Source organism: Sorghum bicolor, chromosome 8, assembly GCF_000003195.3.
Source record: "Sorghum bicolor cultivar BTx623 chromosome 8, Sorghum_bicolor_NCBIv3, whole genome shotgun sequence".
Taxonomy (NCBI): Eukaryota; Viridiplantae; Streptophyta; class Magnoliopsida; order Poales; family Poaceae; genus Sorghum; species Sorghum bicolor.
In genome coordinates, this window is record NC_012877.2 from 6,010,499 (window position 1) to 6,028,043 (window position 17,545).

Consider the following 17,545-nt stretch of genomic DNA (forward strand, 5'->3'; position numbering starts at 1 on the left):
TATTTGTGGGGATTAGAGCCTCACAAACGTTGTTGGTTCCCGCCTCTTGTATATTCATCTTTATAGTGGATTGTTTGCTCCTCGACATCCGTTGTTTGTCCCCGCATGATACGATATTTATCTTGTCATACTTATTGATCAGATCCTATCTTGCTTATTATTTGTGCCATTTTATCCAAATTCATGGTGCGACATATGAGACATACATGGGTTCTTTGATATGTTGACGATGGGATTGATGTGTTGGTGAGTTGATCCTTGCAAGCATCTTCTTTATAGTGAAGTTTGGATAGTGCTTTTTGAAGAATTGATGCTATGGAGCTATTTTCTAGTATGCACATAAGGTGTTTGGTGAAATGCTTGCTAGTTTCGATGCTTCCACTGCCCCTCTACTTCACAAATAGTTTATCTAGACAATAAATAATTCCTTCTAAATCATGAATAAATCAATCTTGTAATTGGCATAATACATAAAACATAAAAAAGAAAAATCTTAGGCATTATTTTATTCATAATTTTGAACTTTATCTTTCATTGATTATTTACATACTTTAAAAGAAAGACAATAGCATTTGAAATATGCACTTAAATAGCAGCATATGTCTTGAATATGTTTTGGGGGTTCTGAACAGTGTAGTATTTAGTTTGTTTTTTTGTATAAATAATCCTGGTTTTCATAGTTGCGCGCCTTCATTGATCAATTTTTAATCTAGACGATCTTACATAAAACTAGCAATGGAATTTCAAAAGGACAAACAAAAAAGCAAACAAAACTAGCACTGGTTTAGTTGATCACATCATTGATAAAGGGGTAGCTGTGTTACAATATGCTGATGACACCATAATCTGTTTGAAACATAGTATACAAGGAGCAAGAAACATGAAGCTTTTACTTTATATGTATGAAATGATCGTTGGTCTCAAAATTAATTTCTATAAAAGTGAAGTTTTAACTATAAATGATGAGGATAACTGGGCTAGTAAGTATGCTGAGATTTTTAACTGTCAAATTGGAACATTTCCCATCAAATATCTCGGTGTACCAGTCAGTCCAAGTCGGTTACATGTGATTGATTGGATGCCTTTGGTAGAAAAAAAATAGTAAAAAGCTTGATGTCTGGAAAGGAGGCTTAATGTCCATTGCTGGGAGGAACATTCTTATCAATGCTAGCTTGAGTAATACTGTTGTGTATCATATGTCTATTTATCTTCTTCCCAAGACTATCATTGATAAAATTGGTTGATGGAGAAACCGTTAGAGAATCTCTTTCCTGATCTATTCAAGTTGTGCTCTCTTCCTAATATTTCGGTGGCTTCTGCTAGACAAAATTCGGTTTGCTTTTCTAGATGGTTGGTTGATGACTTAAGAGATGATTGGGGTCATATAATGAATCAATTTAATGAAATTTATCTGAATAATGATGAAGATAGGGTCATTTGGAATCTGGGAAAGAAAGAAAAGTTCACAGTGAAATCAGTATATAAAGCTTTAACAAAAAAATGATGCTGGTCCTTATTTTGAAAATTTGGAAAGGAAAAATTCCTGCAAAGATCAAAATCTTTCTATGGCTGGTGGCTAACAATGCTATACTTACAACAGATAACATGATTCGTAGGAAATGGACTGGTGACCCTTCTTGTCTTTTCTGTGACCGAGATGAATCGGTTTCTCATCTTCTTTTTCAATGTTCTATGGCTAAAGCCGTGTGGGGGATTGTAGCCTTTTCCCTGGGAGCAACAAATGTGCCTAGAAATTTTAATCAATGCTGGTTGTGGTGTGAGAAGTGGCTTCCTCATAGACAAAATTTTCATGCAATTGGCATTGCAGCGATTTGTTGGGCTATTTGGAAAACGCGAAATAATATTTGCTTTCAAGGAAAAAAGGTCACAAGTCCTATCACCATTATATGCCATGCATGTTCGCTTATTTCTTATTGGGCAGGATTGTATGAGAACCTGGACAAGGAAGAACTATCGGCTGGTGCTGAGACAATGCTGAAGATTGCGTTGCAATTGGTGGGTAAAGCTAAAGGTCCCCAAGATCAAGAAGTGATAAAAGGGAGAGATGCTGATGCCGAAGACCACTGATTGTTCTGCGGTTCTGCAGCTGCCGTTTTGTTACCCTTTGTTCTGCTGGAGTAGCTGGAAGTCTACTTTCACCCTGGATGTAATCCATTTTGTTGGTTCCCTTATGTCCGGTGGCTTTGAGGGGTTAGTTGAGAATATTGTAGTTCGTCCTTTTCAGGTAGTAGTAAGCATCGGTCTCTGGATTTCTGATCCTATCTAAACTCTTTGTACGAATTGTATTTCCGTTGATGAAATGGAAATGGGGAAGATCCCTCGTATCGAAAAAAAGGGAAGGCGATGCTTCAACCTTAGGAAAATGAATCTTTGTGGTGACGAACGCAGTTTTTTTGCCCTTAAGGGTACATACCCTCACTCTCGCATCCATTAGATTCACATTGAGAAGTGTGCAAACACACATCTCAATGCAGTTTTGTATGAGATCTGTGTTTGCATACTTCTCAATGCAAATCCAATGAATGAGAGAGTGAGAGCATATGCCCTCAAGGGAAAAATAAACTTTACCCAGACCTAAATATGCCAGTCATACCCCAACAAGAATCCTTGTGGTTCCGAACACTATGCTCTTTAGGTTGGTTTCATAATCACTGTGTGATCTATAACTTGTAAGCAAGTAACTAAGCATCACTGAAACCTTTTACCCTTGCAACTTTTCTATGCATGATTTTTGTTTTGTAGTTGAGACCTGTTAATGCAAATGTACCATCAGTGTTAATGTAACGAGTTCACTGCATACACATGTGATTTTGACGTTTTGTAGGATAAAGTAAATTTTGCCCCTAAGGGCACATGTCCTCACAAATGTGAACCATAAAATTTACACTGAGATTCGTGTCCAACAGGAGACTCCTACTGGGCACGAATCTCAGTGTGAATCTTGTGGTCTATGTTATGAGGGCATGTGCCTTTAGGGGTAAAAAAATTCATTGCGTTTTGCAGTTGTGAAATGTTGTGGTTGGTTTGAGTTGTCACATTCTGTGTTTTGCTAAATAACAGGTTACAACTACGAAACTCGGCAACAAAGTATACAGTATACCACCCAATGTCTATCTTGGTTATTGCAAACGTGGCAGGAATGGCCACATTCTGTGTTTTGCTAGGTACGTAACTATTTGGAAGAACAGCAGCAGCCACCACTATGAACTTACACTAGCTCTAAGCCTCGACCTCCGTGGGCCGCCACATCGTCTTCCTGACGCAGAGCAGCCCCTGCCCCTGCTTGGACACTGTCATCCTGACCTCCCAGTGCAACGATCTCACCATGCTCTGCACCTCCTCCACCGTCGCCTTGTCGTCGCGGACGATCAGCTTCCCCTCCGGCCTCAGCATCCTGTCCACCTCGGCGATCACCGGCAGCAGCTTGCACCTGCATCAGGGACGAGAGGATGATCGGAACCCATGCTTGGGCGGCCATGGCTCGGCTAGCTGTACCTGCATGATCTGATGGAGCTCTCACCTGCTCTTGAGCTTGGAGAAGAGGTGGTCGGCATGGACGAGGTCGTACGTCCTCGGGTATGTGCTGAAGGACTCGCACCAGTCATGGTACATCCCGAACAGCCCGCGCTCGTAGATGATCGGCAGCGTGTCCGGCGAGTCCACGGTCACCACGTTCATCACCCACACCTTCATGTCCCGCAACGCCGCCGCGAACCTGCAGCCGGCGACGAAGACGACGACGACGACCAGACGGCCGGAGACGATGACGACGGTGAGAATGATATCCATGGTGCGTGGTGAGATTGAGAGTGAGATGTCTCCTATCCTACGCTACGCACCCTCCGTAGACGGCTCGCATGTCCATGACGTTCCGGACGTTCTTCCAGTCGATGCCCATGCCGTGGAGGTACGAGTTGTCCACCACTTTCCTCCAGTGCTGCTGGTCCGCGGCGAAGTCGGCGGGCGCGGGCTTGCCGTAGACGCCCACCTGGTCGGCGCTCAGCCAGTAGGGCGTCGTCGTCAGCCGCTCTGGCCACTGCGCCGGCCACCGCGAGCCGCGCGCGGACGCGTCGGTGGGCAGCCGGTGCATGCACGGCCGCAGGGTCACGTTCCACGTCGCGTCCTGGTCGTCGTCGGAGTCCCCGCACAGCGGCGGCTCCGCGCGCGTCCTCCCGTCGTAGCACTCGTTGCTCGTCGGCTTCTTGAACACCACCATCGCCGTCTGGTCCACCGTGTCGCTCGTCCTCTTCACCATCTCCCAGCACATGGACTTGGTGAGCGCCGCCATTGCTGTTGCAGACAAAACAGGAAGGAACAGGATCAATCATGGATACAACTCAACAAGGTATGGATTTGGATTGGAATGAAAACCTACCGTGCCAGATCTGGACGTCCTCCGGGACCTTCCGGTACACGGGCGTCGCCGACCAGACGAAGAGGCCGCCGGGCCGGAGGAGGCGGTTGACCTCCAGCAGCAGCGTGCCGCCGTCGATGTGCCACGGCACCCGGCACCGGGCGCAGTGGACGACGTCGTAGGAGTTGCCGGGGAAGGGGAGGCGCTTGGTGCCCATGACGGCGGAGACGGCCGGGATGCCGCGCTCCAGCGCGAACTGCACCTGCGCCTCGTGCTCGTCCTTGGGCGCGAACGACATGGTCAGCGCGTCCTTGTCGAACATGAAGCCGCCGAAGCTGGCGACGCCGCAGCCGACGTCGAGCACGACGCGGCTGCGCCGGCCCCACGCCACCTCCGGGAGCCCCTCCTCGATCACCTCGATGTAGTGCAGCGCGCCGTTCTTGAACTGCGTGCCGCCGCCGGGGAACGTCAGGTGCTCGCCGGAGACCTTCACCCAGTTCTGGTGCCCCTTGTAGGACGCCAGCATCGTGTGCGGCACGTTGTGGTACCAGATCTTGTCGCGGCTGTGCGGCCACGGGATCGGCTGCCGGTACCCCTCCGGGAGCGGCACCAGGCACGACGGCGCGTCGCCGGGGCAGTGCCGCTCACGGTGCTCGTAGTGCTTGTTGCTCTTGAGCTTCTTGATGGCCGCCTCGTTGTCCAGGCACGGGATGTAGTCCGCGCCGGTGCTCGCGTTGCAGAGCTTCCAGGTGTGGCTGTACGTCTCCTCCTCCTCCTCCGCCGCCGCCGTCTCGCCGGAGGCGGCGCCCTGCTCCTTGCTCTTCTGCTTCTTCTTTCTCTTGTTCTTGCCTGCAAGCGCCGCCTTCTCCTCGCTCGACTCCGCCGCCTGGGTCGGGAACGCGGCGTTCTCCGCCGCCGCCGCCGCCGCCGCCGTCTCGTTCAGCAACTCCGCCTGCCCGCTCGGCAGCAGGTCTCCTTCTCCAGCCGCCGGTTTCTTCTCTTCATCGGTTGTGGCGCTGCTATTCACTGCTGCATAGCTGTCTTCAGTGATGTTGCCGCTGGCGCTATCATCCGCGGCTGCGAATGCCATGGTCTCGGCCGCGACGTTCTGGCCTCCGGAAGTCGCGTTCTTCGATGCCGCGCCGGTGCTCGCGTCGTCGTCCGTGCTTTCCACCTTGTCGTCGCCGTTGGCAGTTTCATCGGAGTTTTTCTCAGCGACGACCTTCCCGTCTTCTTTCACGGGCTGTGCGCCGTCCATACTGCCATTCATGTCGTCGAAGCTCGTCTGGTTCTTGACCGTGTCGTCGCCGCCGCCAACGGTCTCCTTCGACTCTGTCGGTGTCTCCTTGGTGCTGTTGTAAGCCTGGCCGCCGGCGTTGTTATCGTCAGTGGTGGATGCCTCCTGGGCAGTGTTGTCAGCCTGGCCGGCGGTGCTCTTGTCGTCAGTGGACGCCTCCTCTTCGCTCTTGTCAACCTGGCCGCCGGCTTCGCTCGTTTTCTTGTCGGCGTTCTTCTCGTCCTGATCCTGTCCGGTAGTGGTGGTGGTGGTGGTGGTGGTGTTGTTGCCATCGATGGCCGTCTGCTCGGCGCTCTGCTCGACTTTTTTGTCGGGATCCTCCGGCTTCGCCACCTCGCCGCCCTCCGACTTGCCGTTCTCGTCGGAGAACGTCTGGTTCTTGGACGGCGTGTCTCCCTCGGCAACGACGCCGCCGGCAGGCTCGCTGGAGTCCTCCGCGTCCGTGCCTCTGCCGGTGCTGTTGGCTGTCGCGTCCGTTCTCCCCGCGACGTCGCTCTGGTTGACGTCGTCGTTGCCGACAGTAGTGACAGGTTCGGTCGTCTGCGCGGCGCCAGCGCCGTCGTCCTTGTTGTTGCCGGTACTGTCCCCATCAGCGTCCTCCTTCGTCTGCGACGCGTCGCCACCGCTGCCATCATCTTTGCTGCCGGTGTCTCCGGCGTCCTCCTTCGTCTGCGGCGCGTCGCCACCGCTGCCATCGTCTTTCTTGCTGCTGGTGTCCCCATTCTCCTCCGTCGACTGGGTGCCACCTCCTCCTTCGCCAACGCTGCCATCATCTTTCTTGCCGGTGTCCCCATTATCCTCACTCGACTGCGTACCGCCGCCAGCGTCGACCCCTTCGCCACCGGCGACGCCATCTTTCCTGCCAGTGTCCGCCACCTGGTCACTCGCTTGCTGCGCGACGTCGACGGACCCGTCCTGGTCCTTGGCGCTCGAGGTGTTCTCGGGCGTCACGGTGACCGCGATGTTGTTGGACGACGCCATCATCCACGCGGCGACGAGGCACAGCGCCACGAAGACGACAATGGTCGCCGAGGAGCAGAACGACGACGACGTCGGCGGCCTCCGGGCGGCGCCGGCGCCGGCGCCGCCCCCGCCGTCCAGCCTCTGGTACCGATCCCGTTCGAACAACGGCATCTCTTGATTCGGCTTTTCAGCTAGCTCATGCAGTGCGCGCTCACACTATCTGCAGAGGAATTAATGCAACATGGATGCCGAAATGTCAGAAATTCAGAAAAACCGTGATGTTCAGAACAAACAAACAAAAATAAGAAAGAAAGAAATCTCTGAATCAGATCTCCAATATCTAGCTGCGTGCACAATGAATAAGGGATGAACAGACACACAAAAAAAAACATGCAGTTGCAAAGTGATTCCAAAGTCGGAATTAAAATGCAAAATCTGAGCACTGCAACGGCAATCAAAACCTGAAATGAAATTGGGCCAGCAAGCAAAGGATCAAGAAACATCACCAGGTTGAGAAGCAGCGGCTCCGGCCGGGAACCGACGGCGAAACGGTGAGATGAAGAAGATGCCCTCTGGATCTTAATTGGCAGCCCCAACAGAGCGATGATAGTGGGAGGGTTCTTGGATTCCTGGGAGAAGTGGCCGGGGGAGGGTGGTGGTGAGCATGCAGTGCAGGTGCAGCAACCTCAAATCTACCGTGTTTCTATTTCCCAGCGACACGCAACCGGCCATGCAGGCGCCGATCTGAAGCTTCTTCTTTTATTGGCGATCGAGCTTGGGTGGAGGGGAGGGGATGATGCGAGAGGTAGCGGCAAGTGAGGAGAAATGGGGGCGACCACGAGCATCATCACTCCCCGGTGTTATGGCGCCATCTCGCCATACAATATCATTTGTTTGCATTTTGGCAAGAATATATGGAATTTGTTTGTACTACTCGTTGCAGTCCTAAACATAAATCCACTAAGACATCGATACATTCTATGATTCAGCATTCTTTTCTTAAAAAAAATTACACACTCACATTAGCGTCACCGCACGCACTCTCGACCTGATGAAAGCCCCATCTCTAAGAAAACATCTGAAAGACTAAAGTTAAGCACATCTAAAAGTCGACAAAATCTATATAGGTGTCTTGCTATCGATAAATATATTGTCTATCACTTAAAGCATAGAACCGTTTAATTCCTAGATGTTCATAAACGTGATCATGCAAACCTAACCTGGCTACCTCTACGAGGACACATCCGAAAGATTTAGAGGACACATCTCAAAGTTAATGAAGATAACATAAATGTCTCGTTATTGATAGGCATATTATGTACCACTTAAAGAATAATATTGTTAATTTTAAAGCAAATTCAGAAAAACATAAGTACTTATGTTAAGTCAAAAACTTAAACCTGAATGGACATGTTCTACCACAAGAAACCTAACTAGCTAAACTATCTATGAGATATATTATTTCAATCGAAATCACGAATAATATTGCTTGACCCTTTTCTATCTAACTCTTCAATTTTTTAGAAAGGATAAAGAGCGTGTTTACCATCAATCGGTTTTCTTTAGCCACAAATGAATCAAGTTAACCAAAATATTCTCTTCATGTTTACCATGGCTCCATTTGGCCAAATTCAAAGTTATTTTTATTTTTTTTTATAATAAAAAAGCAATAACACTTCGGAGGACAATTTTGGCTCCAATTTAAGCAAGTTAATATAGAACCAAAAAGATTGTGATGTTTGGGCTGATTTATATTCCATCCCTTATTTATATAAACTATAATTTGTTCTAGATATTTATGTACATTATTTTTTTATATATCTAGAGATATACTTCCTCCCTTTTTTAATTATACAAGACATTTTATTTTCCTAGGTTTATTGCTTTAACTATGTATCTAGATACATATTTGAGTTCATAGCAAAATTTATATATCTAGAAAAATCAAAGATGTCTTATAATTTGGAATGAAGAGAGTACTACATAATTTTGGAATGGAGGGAGTAACTTTTATTGTACAAAGATTTTGTAGTTCAGCAATGCTTCAACGCTCATTCTTGCATGTAAGCACTATAAGTGGAAGAGAAGTGAGCAAAATTTTTTGTTTGAATAGCTTTATCTTGTACTTCTTTGATTTCAAATTATAAGATGTTTTGGCTTTTCTTGATACTTAGTTTTGTTATGCACTTAGATATTTAGTATAAGATGTATTCTTTTCTAGGTTTATTTCTCTTACTACATATTTAGTACATCTAAGTGCATAAAACAATTAAGTATCTCAAAAAGCAAAACATCTTATAATTTCGAACAAAGGTTCTACGCACGAAACCATTAGCGAATATAATTAACTCAAAATTGTAACCTGACTAGAAAGTTATGGGCAGAAATACAGTTTTATTACATCTGCCACATCTAATATTTTAAGTCCATTCCTGTAGAGAGAACGAGAAGCTATGATATACTAGCTTGTTTAGCACGAGAAATCTGATGAGAAATGGCAGAAATTCACAGTTGACTCGTGCAGAGGAAGCAGGTTAACCAACTTTTTCGTGCGTGCACTTTTTCCTGCACACCTCTCCTGTCAACTTTTGCATGGGTGCGTGGAGGTATATTCACAGAGCAGATTTGTTATCAGTGGCTGACTGGCACGTACACTTGGTGGTTATAGGGATCTAGAGCGTAAACAATGCATGCAGCGATCATCACAGAATTAGTGATCAAGTTGAGTAAAATCCACAAAACTGTACTTAGGTTGATAATAGAATTATTCAGAATACTCCCTCGCTCTGTTCCTCTGCGATCATACAATGAACCAATGAAAGATGTGTCATACTATTTTCATCAAAGGTAGTACTTAAAAGTTTCTAAATAATCATTATGTAAATATCTGTTATGCCTGTTTTAATCTAGGCCTTGTTTAGTTCCCAAAAAATTTTGCAAAATTTTTCAGATTTCCCGTCACATCAAATCTTTAGACACTTGCATGGAGTATTAAATATAGATGAAAATAAAAACTAATTGCACAGTTTGGTCGGAATTGACGAGACGAATCTTTTGAGCCTAGTTAGTTTATGATTGGACAATATTTGTCAAATACAAACGAAAATGCTACTATTCCTATTTTGCAAAAAATTTTGGAACTAAACAAGGCCATATGTGATATTATGTGTGTTACAAGGGTCTAGGAAGGGTCTACTGTTGTTTGGATGCTTGCATGGATTTTAATTCAGGCCTTGTTTAGTTCACCCAAAAATCAAAAACATTTCAAGATTCTTTGTCACATCGAATATTGCGGCACATGCATAAAGCATTAAATGTAGACGAAAACAAAAACTAATTACATAATTTACCTATAAATCGCGAGATGAATCTTTTAAGTCTAGTTAGTCCATAATTGGATAATGTTTGCCGAATAAAAACAAAATACTACAGTACCCAAAACTAAAAAAAATTTGAAACTAAACAAGGCCTCAATTGAAGAGCTTGTTTGGTTAGGCCTTGTTTAGTTCCCAAAAAATTTTGCAAAATTTTTCAGATTCCCCGTCACATCGAATCTTTAGACGCATGTATAGAGTATTAAATATAGATGAAAATAAAAACTAATTACACAGTTTGGTCGAAATTGACGAGACGAATCTTTTGAGCCTAGTTAGTCTATGATTGGACAATTTTATCAAATACAAACAAAAGTGCTACAGTGTCGATTTTGTAAAAATTTTTGGAACTAAACAAGGCCTAAGGGACTAGCAAACTTGTCCGGCTAGGCAGCTTCCTAGAGCGCGTTAGCTGTTGAGGTCGCTGCCTGGTTGATCAGGATCCAAATGTGCTGCTCTCTAGTGTGACGTGTCCGTTGTGTGAGCTTAGGTGTAAAGAGCATCTATACACTACTAAAATAATAGAGTTTTTTTAGTGTTTTTAAGTAGTAATAAAATACTATCATTAGTCAAAGTACTAGGGAATTTCACTAGAAGACATTTAGTAGGAAAAATTTGTACTAAAATTTAAATGCTAAAACAATCTCTACTATAATTGAAATCTTCTCTAGGCAAATTCCACCTGCAAGATCAACGACTCACAACACATGTCTTACAGATTTAACGGCCTAGATTAGAAGTATGATCACGACCTTACACACCCGCTTCCACCCACTCACACGCGACCGCACACAATGTTGTGACCAAGGTTCGATTCCCAGGGCCGCTGCACTGGAGCCCCCCCCTTTTTTCCCCTTCCGAGACGAGAGAAGGGATACAGGAGCCGGGCGAGATCAGAAGACCGTGCTTGCGGCTCCATAGCACCTACGCGGTTTAGGCGAAACGCACAGCGGCTCCAAGCATCGGCTACCTCCACTCTCTTCTCTTCCCGTCGACCTCTGTCCTCCAACTTCTCGTGCACGTCGTGCTATGGAGAGCGCGCCGCAGGCGATGCCGAAGAGGAGCCCGACGACGACCACGAGGATGCCCCTGGCGCGCTCCTGGGGCCCGGCGGCCGCAGCCGCGCCCGCGGCAAGGTGCGGGAGATCGGGGCGGTGGATCTGGACGTTGGCGGGGATGGAGTGGAGGTGGTGGTGGTGGTGGTTGCGGTGGCCGTGGGGGACCTGCGGACCGAGGCGGCGGACGCGGAAGACGGTGATGACCGTGGCGACGTGGGGGATGCCGAGGTGGTGGTGGACGGCGCCGTCGCCTCTGCTGGGGTTGGGGTTGGGATCGACGGGGAAGGCGACGAGGAAGGTGTGGCACGGCCGCGCGTCGGCGACGAGGAGGGACGCGGCGACAACGGCGAGGAGCAGGAGGAGGCGGCGGAGAGCCGGATCTGCGCCCGGGGAAAGGGAAGGTTCGCTGAGCGCGGTGCGCGCTCTAGGCGGCGGCGGTTGTCCTCCAGGGGCTGGGGCGCGCGGCTTAGGGTTAGGCGCTGGGTCACGGGTCTGAGTGGGATGGCGAGGAGGCCAGCTGGGCCTTGGCGCGCGCGTGGGCCGGAGGGAAGGGGAGGGCGCCGGCCGGTTGCTTGCCCAGCTGGGCTGGCGGAGCGACTCGGGCCTGGCTCAGTTGCTGGGCCACGGGGAGGGAGAGGGAAGTTAGGCCACGGGAGGGGGGGGTGCTGGGCCACACAGGGTGGGCTTCGCGGCGTGGGAAGGGTGCTGGGCCGCGCGGTTGAGAAAGTGGCGCAAGGAGGTCAGGGAAAAGGGGAAAGAATTGGCCCAAGAAAGGAGAAAGCAAAAGGTGTTTAGAGAAATATTCGAAAAGAGATCGGATAAAATCCAATGGAGTTTTGAGACGTACTCCAACGAAAAGGTTGAGAAGGGATTCGCTAGCCTTTGAGATAGGCTCAACGAAGATTTGGTAAGACTTTGCTACGGGTTTGTGCACTCCAAAAGAAACTCAAAACCCTAAATAGGACTAAACACTAAACCGACTCACGAACAAAGCACTTGCCTACAAGCAATTCTATATTGATGCAACGGTTTGTTAGCGGGTTAGGATCGAGTTTCACCTAGAAACTATATGATTCACACAATTATAGGAAAAATTTTAAAAAGCTCATATTTTTGGTTTTTCGTAAAAATCTGGGATGTTACAGCTGAGCTTGGATGAAGTCGACTCTGCTCTGCAGCCGGGGGGGGGGGGGGTGTGGTGTGGTGGTGGGAGGGGAATCCGAGGGGAGACGTGTTTATTGCAGTTTAGCCCCTTTGTTTGTTCCTCGTTGTAGGAGAGAGAAGAATTTATTATTCCTTCTTATTCATGAGTGTATTCTAGGTTATATTATATGAATGATCATATGCAATTGTGTGAGACCAAACACTATGAAAATATTATCATTGTTTCATTGAAAGGTTTTCAAGTACATCCTTACAATAGATCCGTAGCGTTAGCACGGGCACTGTACTAGTAAGAGAAGTCCACCTCAACTAAGAGAATTAGAAAAATTGTGGTTGTGATATGGCTCATACGGACAGGTTTTCTATCCCTCCTATCCATCTCTGTTTTTTCTTTTTGAAAAAAAACTTTTTCCTCTAAAAGAATCTTTGCCTCTAGGCTTCCGGCTATTTATTTTTACGGCTGATGCTAATACTGATGCTGATTTATTTTTTTTAAAAAATATTATTTCGTAATAACAGAGCATACAAGAATCAAGACCTCGAGGGCACCATTTTCTCTTTATTTTTTCCCGCTAATAAATGCAGGAAAAATTGCTATTGGTCCATGGTTCCATTCCCTTCTCCAGCCTCCACTGACGCGGACCATTCTTCCTCTAAACCCCTCCTCTCCCCCGCCGCCGGTGCACCGACATGGCCGTCCACCACCTTCTCCGCCGCGGGGTCTCCAGCGGCTCACCGATCCACCCTCTCCGCGGCCTCTTCCTCGCCTCCAAGGTACCTGCGGCTCCTCCCCTCGCCCTTACCCACTGCCCTCGCCGTCACACCGGTCCTTGATTTCGTGCGTGCTTCTTTCCCGGCGGCGCAGGAGCTTGGGCGGCACCCGTTGAGCTCGGCGGCGGCGGGAGACGCAGCGGCCGAGCTGAGGAGCGCGCGGGAGGACGTCAGGCAGCTGCTCAAGGCAACCTCCTGCCATCCCATCCTGGTACGGTAGTTCTTTCTCCTCGTGCCGAGGCTCCCTGCGGTTGGAGCAGACAAGTGATTGTACTGTGGGATCTTGTTTATTCATCTAGCCACCCAGAGATTCTGCATCTCTACAAAGTCTCTCTCATGTTTTCGTTCAATTGATGAAATAATAATACTCTGCAACCTTTTGTTTTGGGTAAGGAAGGAACTCGGTCGATTTAGTTGGCCATATTTTTACTCAGCTGACCACACATCAGTTTATGCAACAGAGTTAGCTTTGGGAGATGTATTAGTGCCCCAAATGCACTGTTCTTTCTGTTTATGCTAGATTAATTTTGGTATTTTTGCTTGTGTGCACATTACTGTTTTCCTCTTCGCGAATCGCAATCCAGCATTAGCTGCTTCAGCCTCCGGGTTGCTTAGATACGACTTACGAGTTATATTTTTGTTCAGGTTCGATTAGGTTGGCATGATGCTGGTACCTATGACAAGAACATTCCTGAGTGGCCCAAGTGCGGTGGAGCTAATGGTAGCTTGAGATTTGAAGTCGAGTTAAAACATGGGGCCAATGCTGGTAAAGCTTCTTCTCAATCGATTAACTGTAACTTCATGATGAGGGGATACTCTTACATTTAGTTTCATAACAGGTCTTGTGAATGCTCTGAAGCTGATCCAATCGATCAAGGACAAGTTTTCAGGTGTTACGTATGCAGATCTGTTTCAGCTTGCCAGCGCCACAGCCATTGAGGTCCCTTAAAATTGCTCCAGCTTGCCAATGATTAGGTGATATTTATTCATAAATTGTTTCTTGTTAATGACAACTGACTGGTTGTTCTGGTTTCTTTCATTTCAGGAAGCAGGTGGCCCCAAAATTCCGATGATCTATGGAAGGGTTGACGTTACTGCCCCTGAACAATGCCCACCAGAGGGGAGGCTTCCTGGTCAGTAATAATGAATTTTTGACCGATCTTAACTCATATACCATAGTGCCAATTTATGTTGAGTCTGACTCAGAATCCAGAACCTAGAACATAGGGTTGTTCCTTGAGTTTCATTTGATTGATGTTAATCCAAGCATACTCTTACAATCATTGCTTAGTGATTGAAACACCGAATCGGTATCTGATTCATTAACCTTTGTATGGTTGTGCTCAGAGTTCCACCACATAGCAAACTTTCAGCTAACTCCCCGATTAAAACATCGATACCTATCTCTTATCAAATCATTATCATATTTAAACCCATAGATGACTTGTATTTGCTTGCTTAGTTGTTCATGAAAGTTTGGCATGTTAGCACACTGGCAGCTTTCAACAGATTAATATTACCAAAGTTTATGATCCATGTCACAGAAAATATACTTTGTCCTAGTCCTGGACATCATCCACTTTAAGCTGAGACACATCCTATCAGATTTATGGTACCTAATGTTTATTTGTCTTCAAGGTGCAAATTTGGCACACCAAAAACTAAAATACAAACAAAATGCTGATGCAATATTGGAAGTAGAGGATGTAAATACAGCCCTGGCTAACTTTAATGGTATCCCTTTTCATTCCACCAGTGTTTGTTGGGTTATCTGTAGTGCCTCCAAATTCAGCTTTTGAGATGCTTAGGACAGATTAATCTATATTCTTTTGGAATTTAATTAGTAAGATATGAAGGTAGAAACAAGCTAAAGTCATAGAACAGTGTTATGTGATCTGTAAAGCATAAGTCTTTTTAAAGAATTACCTTTGTGGGATTTACAGTCTGGTCAAATCAAATGGCTGAACATGCAGAGTGCACAGGGTAAATTGTTTCAAGTTCCCACATCCTACAATGTAACAAAATATTGAGAAGCTGCGCTACCTAGAATAGAATCATGTTCATACAGTTGTCTTATGGTCATAGAATTCAAAATGACACTGCACATTATCTTCCTAAGCATTGCAATTTTCTTGTTTCAAACACCCCTATCCAGTGGTTCCTGATTGATCTCTTCATGCCATATAATTATTTAAGTTGACAGTTCAACACTATACTGCCAATGCTTTGTTTCTGTACAGAAGATTTTATTCCAAGGTTACTCATATTTCTATTTTCTCACCCATGCAGCTGCTGGCCCACCTTCACCTGCGGAACATTTGCGTGAAGTATTCTACAGAATGGGCCTGAATGACAAGGTGTGAAGTGTGAACTGAATGCTGTGTTTAAATTAGACTCGGCATAATTCTATATTTGCTAGTTACAACTATTTCCGTTCTGTAGGAAATTGTTGCACTGTCAGGAGCTCATACACTTGGACGGGCAAGACCAGAGCGTAGTGGCTGGGGTAAACCAGAAACAAAGTACACTGTATGTAACCTACAGATTTAATCATGTGCTGTCCTTTTTTTCAGTTATTGCATTTGCATGCCTGTCCCTGTCCTTCATAATTTACTTATTATATTAGGGAGTAAAATGTGAGTGTAACCAGTATTTTTTATTCGTGCTAGACTGCTAGTTAATTTCTTGTTTGGCTTTGTCCTACTGATTGGTCCTTGCTTATACATTTGCTGCATGGACACCATATTTGATTACTTGTCTGTGCTGTTATCTGATAAGACATTATTGTCTACTCTGCCCGCTTTTCACTATATTGTGGTGTGTCTGCTAGCTTTCTCCTCTATGGATCTTATCTATATTCTCTCCACCATTATTCTTGTAAAGATGCTCTTTGTGTGATTAGTACACTAATAGCACCTTCACATTTATACAGTCTTGTTTGCTGAATGGTGATGGAGTGGTGTTACCTCACTCATTTGTTAATTGTTCTTTTGTTTGATACTTTGATATGCCAGAAAGATGGACCTGGTGCACCTGGGGGGCAATCTTGGACATCTCAATGGCTCAAGTTTGACAACAGCTATTTCAAGGTATTGTCCATAAGTTTGCCATAGGATACCTTTCAATCATGTAGCTTTAACAAAAATGTGGGCATAACAATTCAGGCTATCAAAGAAAGGCGAGATGAGGACCTCCTAGTTCTGCCTACTGACGCTGTGCTGTTTGAGGATTCCTCATTCAAGGTTAGTGAAGGTCCTCATGTTGCAAAAAACTGCACATATCTAGCTTTTCTCTTGGACCAAGTCTCATGATGACTTTTCATACTTGAAGATCTATGCTGAGAAATACGCCACGGATCAGGATGCATTTTTCGAGGACTATGCTGAAGCTCATGCCAAATTAAGCAATCTTGGGGCAAAATTTGACCCGCCAAAGGTAAAAGGATTCATGACACTTTCCAGTCTTGAGAGGTGGTCAGGTACTCAGGTCATGTAACATGCTTTTCATTGAAATGTTTGCAGGGCATCTCACTTGAGTAGATGTGGATGAAGGCGACTCGACAGGGTCATGTTCCTTTGCACGACCATTTTCGAAGGTTTTGCATGGAAAACTTGTTCGAGTTCATTGACGGCCCCAGAAGAAGGATTCACTGATTAAAGGAAGATTTTTGTGCTGAGCATGCTCTATTTGAGTAGTATGCTACACTAGAATAAAGAGGCATCCGTCATTTCAGGATAAATATTTGTCACACTAACCGACGTTTACCTTGGTTGCATGGTACTGCATTCAGCTTACCAAATGAATGTTCCCACCGAATTGAACCAAATTTTGTTCTTCCATGTGTCCTGTTTGTCATTTATGCTAGATTACATGCGCAAATCTTATGACACTCAAATTTGAGTTTTATTGAGATGATATATACTCTCTCCGTCCTATTGAAAATGACGTTTTGAACTCCATGCCATCTTGTTTGACTGTTTGTCTTATTCAAAATTTTTATATAAATATTAATTATTTTGTTATGAGTAATTCATTTATTTTATAATTTGTAAAAAAAAATAAATAAGATGAATGATCAAACATGGTACCCAAAAGTTAAAAACGACACTTTTAATGGGATTGAAAGAGTATCGTACATGCGATTAATATGCTGCTCTTAAGGTATTAGGCCTATCTCAATAGTGTTTTATCAAAGTTTCATGAATATTAAATATGCTGATGTGATATTATATTAATAAAGAGGGAGAGGTGATAAGAGTTTTATGTAAGTAAAGAGAGTTTTATGGGGATGAAACTACACTGGATGCATTGAAAGCTAGGTCACGAAACCTCTGCTCCCTTCAGCTATACGTCTATACCCTCGCCGTAGCATACGCTGGGTTGGAGCTTGCTGTTATTGTCGACCTATTTGGCTGATATAGCTGATGCAATATTACTAGACCGGGTAAACAGTATCGATTCAACACTAAAATAGCGAATCGTTGCGTTAAAAAAAAATGAATCATTCTCTCACAGCACTGCAAAACGATTCCAAAAAACAGTA

At 45.7% G+C, this 17,545-nt stretch overlaps 3 protein-coding genes across 3 annotated transcripts; 1 reads left to right on the plus strand and 2 right to left on the minus strand.

Moving 5' to 3' along the window:
• On the minus strand, positions 3,030-7,356 carry LOC8076301 (probable methyltransferase PMT26). Its single transcript, XM_021446689.1, has 5 exons — positions 7,142-7,356; positions 4,397-6,855; positions 3,861-4,311; positions 3,542-3,736; positions 3,030-3,451 (listed from the first exon to the last, which is right to left on the minus strand). Exons 2-5 carry the CDS (start codon positions 6,804-6,806, stop codon positions 3,241-3,243), a joined length of 3,267 nt encoding a protein of 1,088 aa, XP_021302364.1. The 5' UTR covers positions 6,807-6,855; positions 7,142-7,356; the 3' UTR covers positions 3,030-3,240.
• LOC8076302 lies at positions 10,903-12,610 on the minus strand. Its single transcript, XM_002442871.2, has 2 exons — positions 12,583-12,610; positions 10,903-11,447 (listed from the first exon to the last, which is right to left on the minus strand). Exons 1-2 carry the CDS (start codon positions 12,608-12,610, stop codon positions 10,903-10,905), a joined length of 573 nt encoding a protein of 190 aa, XP_002442916.2.
• LOC8076303 (probable L-ascorbate peroxidase 6, chloroplastic) lies at positions 12,825-16,959 on the plus strand. The gene is made up of 11 exons (XM_002441875.2): positions 12,825-13,005; positions 13,097-13,213; positions 13,648-13,768; positions 13,842-13,942; positions 14,048-14,135; positions 15,292-15,359; positions 15,445-15,531; positions 16,017-16,091; positions 16,167-16,244; positions 16,333-16,437; positions 16,524-16,959. Exons 1-11 carry the CDS (start codon positions 12,922-12,924, stop codon positions 16,539-16,541), a joined length of 942 nt encoding a protein of 313 aa, XP_002441920.1. The 5' UTR covers positions 12,825-12,921; the 3' UTR covers positions 16,542-16,959.

Excerpts from the sequence above, each read along its gene's own strand:
- LOC8076301 (XM_021446689.1), bottom strand. The coding sequence starts at position 6,806 with ATGCCGTTGTTCGAACGGGATCGGTACCAGAGGCTGGACGGCGGGGGC. Across the intron at positions 3,737-3,860 it reads ATGCGAGCCGTCTACGGAGG|GTTCGCGGCGGCGTTGCGGG; the intron begins GTGCGTAGCGTA and ends CGCCGGCTGCAG. Across the intron at positions 3,452-3,541 it reads TTCTCCAAGCTCAAGAGCAG|GTGCAAGCTGCTGCCGGTGA; the intron begins GTGAGAGCTCCA and ends TCCCTGATGCAG.
- LOC8076303 (XM_002441875.2), top strand. The coding sequence starts at position 12,922 with ATGGCCGTCCACCACCTTCTCCGCCGCGGGGTCTCCAGCGGCTCACCG. Across the intron at positions 13,006-13,096 it reads GCCTCTTCCTCGCCTCCAAG|GAGCTTGGGCGGCACCCGTT; the intron begins GTACCTGCGGCT and ends CCGGCGGCGCAG. Across the intron at positions 16,092-16,166 it reads TTGACAACAGCTATTTCAAG|GCTATCAAAGAAAGGCGAGA; the intron begins GTATTGTCCATA and ends ATAACAATTCAG.
- LOC8076302 (XM_002442871.2), bottom strand. The coding sequence starts at position 12,610 with ATGGATAGGAGGGATAGAAAACCTGTCC. Across the intron at positions 11,448-12,582 it reads GAGGGATAGAAAACCTGTCC|ATCCGGCTCTCCGCCGCCTC; the intron begins GTATGAGCCATA and ends CCCCGGGCGCAG.